This window comes from Symsagittifera roscoffensis, chromosome 3 (assembly GCF_963678635.1).
Source record: "Symsagittifera roscoffensis chromosome 3, txSymRosc1.1, whole genome shotgun sequence".
NCBI lineage: Eukaryota > Metazoa > Xenacoelomorpha > Acoela > Convolutidae > Symsagittifera > Symsagittifera roscoffensis.
Genome location: NC_087064.1, coordinates 19,077,519 through 19,092,473, shown reverse-complemented (window position 1 = coordinate 19,092,473; position 14,955 = coordinate 19,077,519). Strand labels below are relative to the sequence as shown.

Genomic DNA, 14,955 nt, shown 5'->3' with positions numbered 1-14,955 from the left:
AAATTCGAATCCATTTTGTTAGCCTAACGTTGAGTTAAAATGATCAATATATTGTCGAAAATGTTGTTTCCAATAATCGTCATTGAACGAAAGCTTTGCATATTGTAGTTTTTTGTTAGGTAAGTGTTGAAAGGATTCAAGTAATTATTGGTTATTTTAGGTCTGGATGGGCTTTGTTTAAGTTGCACAATTTTGCCTTGTCTCAATCTGCGATTCGATTCAGTTAGTTACTGGGTTCAATGTACGTCTCGCGGTATGGTGCTACATAAGTCGAAGTCTGCGAACAACGTGGAACTGTACAGAGATGTGGAGCATCAAGAGCAGGTGCGCATCAGTGACGACTGTTCCGAATGTGAACGACAACTGCAGGCAAGGACGAACCTTTTAAACTATGGAGTCAAATTTAAATCATAAATTAGCGAACGCCTCAGTCTCATAAGAATAAAACTTATGTTACTTCATTTGAATTAATGCTTTTTTTCCATAAGAATCCTTTCGTAAAAGTATAAAATAGTACACTGGTTAACTTAGCTAACTACTGTAGTGTTAGTGATTCAATAACTATATTTTTTGTGATAGTTGTGATTCTTAAACTGCACAGTAATAAAAAGTGGTATCAACTAACGTGTGGTATCTGCTAACGTGTCCTCAAGAGTTTTGTTTCATCACTACCCAAACAGTTCTTTATCTGGTGACGTTTTATGGCTGGCAATAGGTACTCGAGGCAAAAGTTTCCAAATTGGCGTTTTTGGCAGCCGTATTTTGTGTTTTAAAATCCTGTCCGTGGTTGAAAAATAGGAAAAATCAATTCAGTTATCCTAAATTTTGAATGATTGAATGGAAATTGAATTTAATTATCAAATCATTTTTATTATATTTCAATAAAATATTCTAAATCGAATGCATGTTTAGAAATCCGATTCGGTCATCAATCTGGTCATCATCAAAGACAACGGACAGAGAGGTAAGAAAGGGAAGACACGACAGGTGGGAATTGGGGCGCACTTTTTGGCCAAGTATATACTGCCTCGGAGGTCCTGTTCCTTCGCCTTCAGAAACGCATGCTTCAAGTGCTTCACGATTGCGTTGACCTACGCAACATACTGCTGTTTTCATCTCTCCAGAAAACCAATTAGTGTGGTCAAAACCGTTCTTCATTCGGACGATGATTCCCCAAAAACAGCAGTCGATAGTAAAGGATGGGCGCCATTCGATGCTCCAAATGGACAGACATTGTTCAGTTGTTTAGACTCTGTCTATTTGTTTTCCTATGCGTTCGGAATGTTCGTAAGCGGACACTTAGCCGAAAGGTACGATCTCAGACTTTTTCTGTGTTTGGGGACCACTCTAAGTGCAATCTTCACAGCTGCTTTTGGTCTTGGCTTCTACTTGAACTTACATATCTACTGGTTCTACTTTATGGTTCAAATGGTCGGAGGATTCTTCCAGAGTTCAGGATGGCCAGCTGTGGTCACGTGTTTAGGTAAGATCATGCTTATATATGTAAATGAAACACCTAGGAGTGCTTTAAAAAATATGCAAAAAATATTTTAGAATAATTTAAGGTAAACTAGTATTGCTACGATTCATTGAAAACGTTGCACTTTTATAAGAAAATGCCTAATTTTCTACTGCCTGTGCCGTTTAAGGTTAATTGCTATCAATTATATGTAACTTTGAAAAAAGGTCGAAACTGCTCGAAGTTGACTTAAAAATTCCAAGGAACTTGTTTTGGTAAATTCAATATTTAAATTCAGGCAACTGGTGCGGGAAGAAAAACAGAGGGTTTGTGATGGGTGTGTGGAACTCACATACTCCTGTGGGCAACATTCTGGGATCCATCATCGCCGGCTACTGGGTCGAGTCTCAGTGGGGCCTGTCTTTCATAGTTCCTGGTCTCATTCTAGGCGTAGCGGCTGTGGTGAATTTCCTGTTTCTAATTCCATTCCCGGAGTATGTAGGATGCAATGATCCAGTAGATAAAGGCAAAGAAGAAAACTACGAGGAAAAGAAACGGGGACGCTCTAATGGTCTGACAAAGAAAGTTATGTTCGATGACACGTACAAAGAGCAAACGGAACAGTTTATTCCGAAATGTGAACATCATTTAGCTAGTTTTGGTAAGTGTGATGTATCTGCTAACTAGCAAATAACTATTCAGCATTAAAACATTAGTTCAATAGGTAGCGCGCGTGGAATAAAGCAACTTAATTCTTGGACATTTTTTTTTCAAATTTCTAAAGTTTTCTTGTCTTCCGCTAGACATTTCCGAAGTTTCGGAAGCCGCCAAGTAGGCTGAGAAAAGAGATCGTGAACTAAAAGTACATCGTGACGTCTTCTACTTAAACTGCAAAACATCTAGTTATCTACCCAATTGTGGTATTTTGAATCTGCTATTATCGCATACGATCAAAATTTCCAATCAGGTTACTTAAATTGATAGCAGAAGTTTTATTGCAGATATAAGCCCGAGAAATGACAGCATAATTGGTAGCAGCATCAACAGCAATAGCAGTAGTAATGGGGTAGGCGTTGCCTCCAGTCCCCCCGTGTCATTCGGGGAGGCACTTCGCATCCCGGGAGTGGTTACCTACTCCATGTGTCTCTTCTTCACTAAACTCGTCAGCTACACGTTTCTGTTTTGGCTCCCCCTCTACATTCAGCACTCGGAACATTCGACTCCACAGCAAAGTGCTAACATGTCCACTTTGTTCGACTTCGGAGGTAAATACATATTTGAGGGTGAAAAATCATTTCAATGAAAATTATATGCAGGATTGACTCATTCAGTGTCGTGATAGTTCGTCTTACAGCATAAGATTTTGAATTACAGCGTAGGAATAGGAATTTGATTTTTTTTCGCGCTGAGATTCTTAGAATGATTGTTCGCAACATGGATTTTGAAATCGCGTATTTGTTCTGTAGTTTTCGTTTTCGATTCTTTTTAGTTCTAAGTATGTAAAACTGTCAATTAAGCAAATATCTCAGTTAACCAGACCTCAACTATTCCTGGTTCTTTTTTTAACTAAGAGAACGTTTCGTTTCAGGTATTCTAGGCTGTATAGTAGCGGGTGTGGTGACAGACTACGCGGGTGAGAGGTGTTCGGTTTGCGCTGCCATGTTGGGGTGGGCCGCCCCTGCCCTCTACCTCTACCTGCACTTTGGGGCCCAATATGCGACCCCTCTGCTGTTTATATGCGGAGTGCTAGTTAATGGACCATACGGCCTCATCACAACGGCAGTAGCTGCAGATCTAGGTAAGAAGAAGAGATCTTTCTCCTTTTCTTGTCACCTTCAATTAACTACATTTACACAAAACATATAGCCCTCAAAAAATCAATTGTTTATTTCGTTACCGTTTTTTTTGAATTCTTGATTTTTTTCTGGGAAGCTAACCTTAGAAAACTGAGACTTTGAATTCAATCGAAATAACACGTTGAGTGACGCTTCCCAGCATAAGTGGCTACGTCCCATTTTTCTAAACAAAAAAGTATGATCCTCTTGAACTTAACCTGCCGATGATCAGACTAATAGCTCAATTGAACCAAAAGCCTGAGGCGTTTTCGCTGCATGAATCAGTAGGCTCTTTTTCCTGTAGTTAAAAAATTATAACTTTCGGAAAATTGAAATTATTTATTTTGGTGACCGTTTTGGTGAAATTTTTTGACTTTTAGCATATTTTGGACTTTTCTCAAAAACTGCCCTGGAATTTTCAATCACCAAAAGTTCAAGCAAACAAACAGGCTATGTATTTATTAACTGCACGAGCGCGGATTTCTTAATGTTTTGTTATAATATTTTTATGTCGTATGAAAACCCAATTTTTGAAACTACCACTGTTATATGCAATTTTTACAAACAAAAATTTTTTTCAAATTTGAGGTTGAAAGTTCAATAGAGGTAATGGGAGTCTTCCCTGCATTAGTGGCCTTCGGTTATGGGTTCAATCGAAAGAACAGCTCGTGGTAATTTATTTTGCAGAAGCAGCTAACACCCTATTTTTTGGAAGCTTTTTAAATAAAAAAGATTGCCCCAATGATTTAAAGCTAAATGTTGCAATTGGAGGAATATGGTGCGAAAATCTTCACTGCATAAACCGTTACGCCCAATTTTTTTCAGAAAAACCGCTATTTTTTGAACTTACATGAGTGGCTAGCCCCCTATTTTAGTGGTGAAACTTAAGTAATGGGTAAAGCTCAATTTTTGAAAGTTTCCACGGGTACCTGACTTTTTCCATGAAAATCTTTGGTCGCTGGACTTGGTGTTGGTTGGAGTTTTAGCTGATCTGTTGACCAACAGACATTATTCGATTTATTCTGCTTTTTAAATTATCGTTCGACAGTTTTTTCAGGTTTCGAGTTTATCTTTTTCTCTGCGAAACCTTCGTTTATCTACCCAATTTTTGTCGACTAAGTTAAAATACATTATATGAGTATTTTGTTTAATGTTGTTGTTAATCATTTTTCTATAGCGATTTCAGGCTAATTTTTTTCCTGTATAGCTTGCTTTGTTATGTTTTCGATGTAAGGAAAGTGGCGCGAGGCTTCGTTTCACCTGTGCTTCAAATTCGAGATTAAACAAGGTCATATCGAAACTTGAAAGGATAAGTGACAAGGTCAGCTTGTCATGCAATGCATTCGTGCTGGTCAATGAATCGTATCATTTTAAATCAATAAAATTAACGTTGTGTATTAAAATAAACCTTTTTTTCTCATGCTAACTCGCAAATAAGAATGCTCATTTGGTAGCGCTTTTGCTCTAATCACGATCTTTAGCATTAGAAATTTCATAGTGTCTGTTGTCTGCTTTGTTTGTGACTAGTGTTTGACTATTTTGACTAGTCTGTGGCTGAGAGGTTAGAGAGTGGGACTCTCAGGGACTCTCTAGGTTGCAGGTTTGAATTTGTCGCGTGGCATAATTACTTTTTATTAAATCCAGGCTTATTTTTACGTTCTATTTCACCTCATAGAGCTTTTTTGTCGTGTTCTCGCTAGTTTTTGCGAAGCGCAGTTTCGCCTCTGTGCAAATGATCTTGCCTTGACTTGTGCTTAGCAAATTTTTTTCTTTGTGCAAATTATTGATTGTCAAAAAAATTTGCTGGCATAATTTGGGACTGCTCCCAACAAACACTCAAGAAAACATACAAGGAAATTGAGAGGAGCGTCATGAACTTTGCAGCTCTTATTTGGACCCCCAGCCTAAGTTAAACCAACTGAGAGCACCTTCAAGTGAAATAGAACAATGCGCTAAGAATAACAATGGGTGCTTATTAATGAGAGTGATATCACATCTGCGCGGTGAACTGAAAATACTTCTAGTCCAAAAAAATAATGAAGTGCTCTCGATGAAGTAGTTTTTTCTGCCTGTTTTGGAGGTAATGGAGCCGACCATCAAACTGTTGGTGTCAAACAGTTCAATCGTATTATCAGACCTGCCCTCGAATATAAGTTCAAGCACGACTTTGAACACCTGCTTATCGAAAACTAGGAGAGAATCTCTAAGCATGGTTATGTCTATGGATTAAAAACAACTTCTCACTTCAGGAATTTTTAAATCAAAACATTGCTCTACCTTTTCTTCGTTCTCGCTTTTAACTAAAAATTGCTCCGCGCGCTGAAAATTCTGGCCCCTGGAACTGGCATATTTTACTACATGCAAATCTCCGTCTTGAACGTGCTATACCGAGAGGAGGTGTAGACGCCAACAAAAAGACGATATCACTGGAACAGGTGATTGTTTTCATGCGTCGGTGTTGGCGGTAGAGACCCTGGGGAATGCCAGTGATAGATATGACAAGAAGACCTAATCAGCACAAACCAAAAGTCAACGAATTTTCCTTAACCGTCTCTATCTCTCACAAACATAATTATTTTCTCATTTCAATCAGATGTTCAATACAAAGATCGGTGTAGCTGCAACAACAACAGCAAGACTCAAAACCGGATAAGCTTTATTAGAAACCTGGTATTTCATTTTTTTGTAGCCAACATATGTTGAAACGCAGTTTGTTTTTTATTTCGTCTTTAAATTCCTGCGCTGGAGTGTAATTGAGTATGGTTTATTGGGCAAGTCACTTTCGACGTTTTCTTCAGTTTTTTCTGCAATATCCGTCAACAAAAATATAGTCTTCCTATGATGAATTATAATTTTAATGATTATATTTCAGTATAACTGTTTGGTTTCAGGAACCCACCCTAGCATCGGGAGCAGTTCACGTGCGCTGGCAACAGTCACTTCCATCATAGATGGCACTGGGTCTGTGGGGGCTGCATTGGGACCCCTGATGGCAGGAGTGGTCAGCAGTTACATCAGTTGGCCAGCAGTTCTCTACGTCCTCATCCTCGCAGACCTTCTGGCTCTCTTATTCCTCACCAAAAAGTCACTCATCAAGTGCATACTGTACCCCCTGCATGCAGCCAAGCTGGTATCATGACTCACTAAACCATCACTCATGAACTAATTATTCTCGTGAGCTGAATACGTCAATTACGATTGAAATTTCTTCTGCGCGAACTATGATGCATCACTTTGATCAACTGCGATGAAATCGATTTTATTGAGATGGCGAACTTTGGCCTCAGTCATAGTTCATATAACGGCTGTATTTTAATTTAATTGGAGAAATCAAGCGGAAAGTTTCTGATGTTTAGTCTTACTTAATGAAATTTTAAACCCAAATGAATATTCATCGATCGATTTACGTTATTATTGTGACATTTCAACACAGTGTATCTTTACTACTTGCGTTCAAGTTTTGTTGAACTTGACTGATATCGATTTTTAAACAAAATTATTGATATCAAAGTCTTACCAAAATTATAGGGCTTTAAATCACACTTCATTTTCTTCAACTGGTGGATTATTTGTGGTGCGCTTTCATGTTGAAAAATTTTGGTGCTCATTTTATTTCCGTTCTGACTTTAAATTAATTGTATATGATTGTATGTATTTACTTGTTTATAATAGAATCATTAAGTGCAAATAACAAAAATATTGATATGAAAACATCTTTTTCAGTCACACCTAAACTGTACTCAAGAGTGTAGAACTAAATGCGGCTTGACGTTTTTTCCGAAGCTTTTTTTCCGATGCAACTTGTAGATTTTTATGCGACGTTTTGTTGTTTTTTTTCGTATAATTTAAATGTTTTCTGAAAATACCCTTATCAATTTTGAGCTGGCTACCCAAGCTGGAATAGATTAGAGCCGACTTGCAAAAGCGGAATGCAGTGCTATACTACGGAATCACTTTTTTTGTTGTTTAAAAGTGGAAAATTTAGGGATTGAGCTTAACTCCTAGTGCATTACGTGCAAGTTTTGTGTTCATTATGAGATTTTTGTGCGCTGCATTTCACAGATTTAGGAAAAAATGGGGTTGTGGGCGAAGTGAAAAATTAAAATCGTTTTAGAACAGTTCGAATCATGGTGTCTGTGTAATTTTTCTGATTAATCGGAAACAATTGTTTTGATACATTTGCTGTTATGTACTGTCTTTAGAATTGTGGCTGTGGATTATTATTTTTTCATCGGATTTCGAGTTACATTGGCGTATGCGAATTTTTTCAAAGCAGTAATTTGAAATTTTTCTTCGGAGACAAATTTTTTGAAAGTTTTGTTTACACTAGGCAGCGTAGTGTAATAGTACGACTATTCTTTTTTCGATCCTTAGTCGCTAATATTGGTGCCTGCTCGCTTTTTATATATTATATATTATTATTATATGTATTATCATATATATTATATGCTTGCTCGCTTTATGAAGTGAAGCTTTGATATAGCTTTTCGTTCTTGATTTTAGTTTTAAAAGATGCCTTTTGCAATTAGAGCGTCAAGAAGGGATATTTTTTTCATCGAAAACGAAAAATCCCAATGTTTTTATGTATCGGATATCAGCTTTCTGGTCCCAGTTTTGCTTTGCTTTGAAATTACAGTCCATGAGGGCATCAAACTTCTTTTCCAAGAATTCAAAATATTGGGTTCCAATCATACACTGTTGTTTTCCGAGTTGATTTCGTTGAAACATTTATGTTTGCAAAGCGCAAACTATCGGATTTAACTGGAATTATTGGTGGGAAATGTCAAGCAATAATGAACCTAATCAGTGGTAACAGAAATGATAATGACTTTGATTTATTTTGTTCTTAATTTTACTGCATAATTTACAGCTGTCTTAGCTGGATCTGGTATTAAGGATTTAATCAAACTATCAGAGTGCAAGAATCAACCCTGTATAAGCGGCGAGACCCTAATTTTTGGTAGCTTCAGGAAACAAACATTTTGTTAGCTGGCTTCAGTAAAAGTGCTATATTCAAAATTTTGGTCGCTTTTATTAACTTTTTTCTTTTCAAAAACTACGCTTTCAAATACAGGTTGCGCGTATTCTCTGCATAAGCGACGGCGCCCTCACTTTGGGGGAAACCGCTATGAATTTGGGGAAAACAGTTGTTCTTGTGAAGATTTTCATTTTCATGAAGATTTTCATTATTTCGATTTTTTTTGTGAAAATTTTTGGCATTTCCAAATCTGAGCTTGAGCTTTCATTCGGAAGAGCAGTTTGTGATGGTGTTACCTCCATAAGGGTTACGCCATAGTTTTAGTAGGGAAACCGCTATGAATTTGGAAAGTTTCATTTTTCGATAATTTATCTGTTTTTCAGCTTTACTTATTAAAGATTTTCTTTTTTCACGAAAGCAAACGTAAGCTATCTATTTCAGTAAAAGTATGATAGGAGTGTTATTGCCCGTAAAAAAATCATATACATCTAGGGGTTGGTTAGTAATTCAAGAAACTTAACATTAAATGAAAGTGAGGCAAAATATGATCTTAGATAATGTTATAATTAGTTAGGTCATAAATCAACTACACATGATTTGTTAGACTTTTTTCAATTGTATTAATTCATCTGCGGTGTTAGGGTAGACACATTTATTGAAGTTATAATTTATCCTGGAAGGAAATTTCTAGCAGTTTTTGAGCAGAGAACACGAGTTTAAGATTCATATTTTAAACTAGTACATGTAGATACCACCGTTTGCGCTAAAAAAGCTTTATTCTGAGTTTTGCAAATTGTTTAAATCGACGGCCCTTTTAACCGCACATTAAATTGAACCCCACTGCCTTTTTAGCAAGTCGTTTGAGCAGATTACAGTTTTGACTTTCGCCATCCTTGAGCCAGTATTTCGGTATCTGAAGCGTTGTGAGCGTGTCGTTTCCAAACGATTTAGAATAATTTAATCATATTTCATCGTACCTGGCTTTGCCGGTGCTAGGTTACTAAGACGACAGGCCATTAAGACTACAGGACATTAAGACGACAAATAAGCGTTATTACATGTAAAATAAACAGTTCGAATTTAAGCGGTTTGAGTTTAAGTAGTCTTAAAGTACCATCAAAAACAGTTGTCGTCTTAACGGCTGTCGTCTTTTTTGCCGGTCACCACCTTCTTTCATCATTTTTATGATCCGAGAGCCAGATGTGTGTACTTGAGCTCTCGCTGAAGATTTTTTGGAGCTCTTATCTCTAGTTATTGCTTGCCTCGCTTCTAAAATTGAATAGCAGTGAAAGTCGATGCTGGAAAAAGTTCAGAAAAATCGTTTTCTCGGTTTTGTACTAAAGCTGCTCGAGTTTTGGCTTAATAGCGGTACCAAATTAATTTTATATCTTAAATCTTGAACAATTTTTTCGTTTTACTGATGATGATGGTCGTTTTGTTTGACCAACTCTTTTGTGAATCAGAGGTGTTTTTTTAACCCTCCAGTGGGCCATTTGTCTTCTATGTCTTTAACAATCTAGAATCGTTGCACGGTTCAACCCTCAGTGGTTTAATGTAAGTCAAAATAAGAAACTTACGTTAATAGTTAAAAACTGCTTCAATTTAGCTTTATTTGAACTTCTCTTGTCTTCTCATTGCCCGCTTTTCGTGAGTTAAAAATTATATTACAAAAACGGGAGACAATTCTCTGTAATTCACCTTTCCAAGAACGTTGAGATTTTCGATAAATCTCGTGGTCATAAATTAGCACATTCAGCTTTTCAGTGACATCAACGTAGTGTTGGTTTAGTTTAAACTTAGATGGTCTTGGGGTTTCCTTTTCGTCTAATCAGTTTCATTAATCCGACCTTAAATCTCTCAAAAATGTAGCATTTGAATCTCATAAATTTTTCATCGGATGTTTTTACTGGGCCCATATATTTCTCATCGGCTGTATCATACGGTTCTTGGTGCTGGCTTTTATGATAACTTTCTTAACGGCCGTAGCCGAGTTGGTACGGTACGCGTCTCTCACACGTAATAACAAATGGTTGCTATCATCCTTCCTCACGAATAATCCTGCATTGAGGAGGACCGGGGTTTAAAAAATAAATTACCTTGCTTCTCGTTTCAATCCTTGTAGCTGCTGTAATTATATTTACACAAGCAATGCTATCTTTTTTCCAACTATCTTTTTTCCGACCTAAGTCGCAGATATTGTTGCGACGCAAATATTATTGCGATAAAATGTGTTCATTTTGAAAGTGTTCATTTTAATCAATAACCAGCTATTAAGTACAGCCAATGCTAAGGATTTTAACACAGACTATTATTGTTCCGACTTTCGTAACGAAACTAACGGAATATTTGTGCTCAAGGTGGTTTTTTTTCTTTAGACAAATTTCGACTTTATAACTAGCCGTTTTTGACGGGATTTTTTTTATCATTCAAAAAATATAGTTGTCCTGAGCTTAAATTCAGAAAGATATTTCACCGGTGATCTTTTTTGTAAAGTTATGGGGGTATAAAAATTGCCAATTTGGGACAATTAACGCGCGATATATTTCGCGCTTGAATCCTTTAGCAGTTATGTAGACTCATAATTTGCGTGTGTCACTTAAGAGTTTTTTGTAGACTCAAAGTTTTACTCGTTCAGTTTTTCCCAGTAGCGTTATCGGTCAAATTTTTGCTTGTGCATGCGAAGTGCAACTTCGCCTCTGTGTTAATTCGCTTTTTTACTGAAGGGTAATTGAGCGTAGTTATACAACATGAAGCGTTTCAATGTTGCTTAAGAGTAATGAACATAGTGATGACCCTTACATAGGTCTTCGGGATTTTTTTTCAGCAAAAGTCTTAGATATTATATTGTTCACGCTCAATTTTGATTCTTCGCGGTTCGAATTCCGATATTTTTAAGTTCAGTTCTAGAGTTCAGTACCCTTCATTTCTATTGTTTAAAGAAAAGCAAAATTTTCTATTGAAGTGCAAAAATGTGAAGGTCTCGAAAAATTTGATCGACTTATTGTTATGAAATTCGATTTAAATGTTCAGTTCTCAGCAAAATTAAAAGTTCCTAGCGAAATTTAAAGCTTGCCAATTGATCCAACTTTCACAAATTATGTTATTTTTATCGAAAAAGACCAATCATGAATTGTTCTTGATAATCAAAGGGCTTTGAGGGCATATTTTTAAATTGAAAGTTCCAAAGAGTCTTTTTCAAAAACAATTCAGTTTTTTTGGCGTTCATTACTTTTTTCCAACTGGCAGTTGGCTATGTTGAGTTTTCTGTTGTCCTCCAGCTAAGAGCGTGAGTTTCAATTGGTCATATTAAGAAGTTTGAAAAATAAGAAGTGTTGTCATCGTTGTGATGGTATTTTCAGATCTGCTGGCAGAACTATGAGCTCCCGGATGTCCACTGAAATGAAAGTGAAACAGCTATAACCTGTTTTGAATGCAGAAGAGCTATGCTCTCTTTGGGATATGGAACAATAAGTGGAACCTGTCGCTTATGCCTCCGCTACTCGGTTAGGTTTTGTGCAACTAACACTAAAACGAAGCACAACAAGGAGTCGGTTTTGGGATCAGAAACTAGAGCGAATGCCAATCTCGATGAAGCATTTGGCAAATCAGTCCGCAATCAGAACTCGCAAGTGTCATCACAAGGGGATCTATTGCAGTACTCGAAACTATTTGTGCCTAAACCAGATGAAGGCATCACACAGCCAAACCCTTGTGCCATTGGTAGGCAGACGATTTTGTGAAATTTAGGTGTTCCAATGCACACAATTGTATTTGTCATAATTCCCGGTTTTCTAACTTTCCTTTCCAATATAAATGCAGTTCTGAAACCAAATTGCACGTGTTTCTTAAATTTAAACGAAGTCAGAACAGCGACATATAAATATTAGATATAAATATTTCTCTTAGTACTTTAATCGTGATATCACCAGTCATTAGCTTAAATTTTAAATGCAATTCATGCTTCTGAAGAAATTTTTTGAATCAGTGTTTTTCGATGAGATGACACGAATATATTGGTGAAATCCTAGATATTATTGTTTGTGATGACATATGGCTTTGTTTGTGATAGAAAGAGCTTATGATTTTATTAAAGTGGAAAAAAACACCTAAAAGTTGTTTCATTCTATTTAAGAGCCATCACAAGAGTCTTTTGAGACGAAATTATCAGAAAAAACAGTTAGCAACCCTCAATGGACGCCTGTTGGGAGACCTAATTCGCCTAAGGCACTGTTGAAAGAGGTGCTCGCCTTGGGCAAAATTCGCCTCACTTCTTTAGTAGTTCTCTCTTCGATGGGTGGATTTGCAATAGCACCAGTGGATTTATCATTTTACACTTTCTCTGGACTGTCACTGGGAGTTCTGATGACCTCGATGTGTGCCAATTCCATCAACCAGTTTCTAGAAGCGCCATACGATGCACAAATGGTGCGCACACAAAACAGACCTCTAGGTTTGTTACAATGCAAAGCTGAAACTTTTTCGCTAAAAATGACGGGGGAGACAGTTGGACAGCAGATATACTTGTTCTGCAATAATTTTGCAGTAATTTTCTGGTGAGAGTCAATTAAGCCGACCAACAAGGTGGGTGATGGGCGAAAGAATTTTTCATTGCGGAGGAATAAATTTCTCAGAAATCCGCAACTTTTAACCAATTGGTTAAAAGCATACCAAAAACATGCATGCAACTGTTTTAAACAGAATTGGCTTAAATTTTGCCAATTCAATGTTGCATATGAAGTTTTGAAAATATAAGTTTTACTTAGAATGCTTAAAGTGGTTTGTTTAAAAGTATCGACTCATGGAAACGACTCAGTCTATAATCGGATTCTTTTTTCAGATTTAATCTAATCAAGATTTGCGGAAAGCGTCACAGCTTTTTTTCTAGCAGTAAGTTTGAGTTTGTTGTCTGTGTTTAGTGAAGCGTTCTCTCACGCCTCAGACTGCGCTGCTATTGGCCTCTCTGTTTGGAGTGAGTGGCACATGTATCCTCCTCTCCACCACCAATCTCACCACTGCCCTTCTGGGAGTGACTAACATCCTCCTATACACCTGTGTGTACACTCCCCTCAAACGGAAGAGTGTAGTTAACACGTGGGTGGGCAGTCTAGTCGGTGCCCTCCCTCCTCTCATGGGGTGGACTGCAGCCACAGGTACTGGAGACACTAGGAAAATATCTGGACAGAAATTTGTTAAACCCATACATATCGGGTGCGACAAATTTTTCTGACTAAAGCTGCATTTTTGTTTTTCCTCATTTTATTATGTTACTTTACGTTGAACGAAGAACCATTTTGGTTCCATGACGGTTTTTATTTCAGTTCATATTCTCGCATCTACTATGTCTGGGTTTAGTTCAACTATTAATCGCCGTAATTGTTAAACTAGATTGAATTAAGAAGCTCAAAACCGGTTAAAGTCAGTAAGTCTCCCAGCAGCGAAAGTTCAGACAGCTTGTCAATGAATTCGTTGTCATTAAATTCTTTATTACAATTTATTGTGAGAGTTGTTCTTGATCTTTCATGGCTGTGCCACTCATGGTCTTTTTTCAAACATTATCACGTTCTTTGTCTGTATTTTAAGTATGGCTCTAAAATTAATTAAGGAGAAAATATTTCGTGGCCCTTTTATCTCTAATTTGATGATAAATATGGCTTGTTCACAGGTTGAAAGTTGAGGCATGGCTTTCATGTTGTTCACGTTAAGTTGAAAAAAAAACTAATTAAAGAATCTTCTAAAAAAAATTTCGCCAATTAATTTTTATTGTCAGTTTAATGTTATGGTCAAATTCTGGCCGTCATTTATATAAAAAAGATTCAAATCCAAATTGATCTAAATTTTATTGATTGTAAAAAAAAGTTAAACTCAAGTGAAAAGTTATTCATGTTACAACTGGTATGTTGTTATCCAGGTTCCCTAGCCTGTCCTGCAGCCTTGGTGATGCCATTAGTGCTTTACTCGTGGCAATTCCCCCACTTCAACGCCCTCAGCTGGAATTTGAGGGGGGACTACTCCAGAGCGGGATATCAGATGATGTCAGTGACTGATCCTGCCCTTAGCAAACGAGTCGCCTTCAGACACACATTACTGCTGTTCCCAATCTGCCTTGCTGCTCCACTTAGTGGACTCACAATGTGGTTCTTTGCCTTTGATTCCTCAATTTTGAATGCCTATTTTGCCTATTTGGGATATCAGTTTTACAAACATGGAGACTCCAAATCGGCAAGGGCTCTGTTTCGATTCTCCTTAATCTACTTGCCCCTGGTGGTTGGACTAATGCTCTGTTCGAAGTATTGGGACTGTTTCATGATCTTCAAGGATGCCAAGCAATTGTCGATTACAGACCCGAGAACATATCATGTGTCAAGACCAAATAAAGTTGATCAGAAATTAGAAAGAAAATCTGTAACGATGTCCCAAGCTGAAACAACTTGATCATGCCTTCATTGATTGTTTTTTAATAGAACTAACCTTAACATCTTTACTTTGAAAACTGTTAGATCTGTTCAATGCTATTACTGTAATTCACAGAGCAATTGAAGGGGTGTTTCCATCTAAAAGTTGGGAACACTAAGAATTTGTAAGAATGAACTCATGTTTCTCAATAAGATCCAACTAAGGAGGACTTAATGATCTAAGTTAATGGTAAAAGTTTATGATGAAAACGAAAGCTGGAGATCTATACA

The 14,955-nt window shown here is 37.1% G+C and overlaps 2 protein-coding genes across 2 annotated transcripts; both read left to right on the top strand.

Annotated features, from left to right (window-relative positions):
• The first annotated feature begins 127 nt into the window (after positions 1-127).
• Positions 128-6,966, top strand: LOC134842936 (glucose-6-phosphate exchanger SLC37A2-like). The gene is made up of 6 exons (XM_063859468.1): positions 128-369; positions 913-1,483; positions 1,758-2,120; positions 2,461-2,724; positions 3,048-3,257; positions 6,186-6,966. The coding sequence occupies exons 1-6, from the start codon at positions 256-258 to the stop codon at positions 6,431-6,433; spliced, it is 1,770 nt and encodes a 589-aa protein (XP_063715538.1). The 5' UTR covers positions 128-255; the 3' UTR covers positions 6,434-6,966.
• Positions 6,967-11,628: 4,662 nt separating this feature from the next.
• LOC134841328 (protoheme IX farnesyltransferase, mitochondrial-like) lies at positions 11,629-14,955 on the top strand. Its single transcript, XM_063857242.1, has 4 exons — positions 11,629-11,992; positions 12,405-12,722; positions 13,189-13,422; positions 14,181-14,955. The coding sequence occupies exons 1-4, from the start codon at positions 11,716-11,718 to the stop codon at positions 14,702-14,704; spliced, it is 1,353 nt and encodes a 450-aa protein (XP_063713312.1). The 5' UTR covers positions 11,629-11,715; the 3' UTR covers positions 14,705-14,955.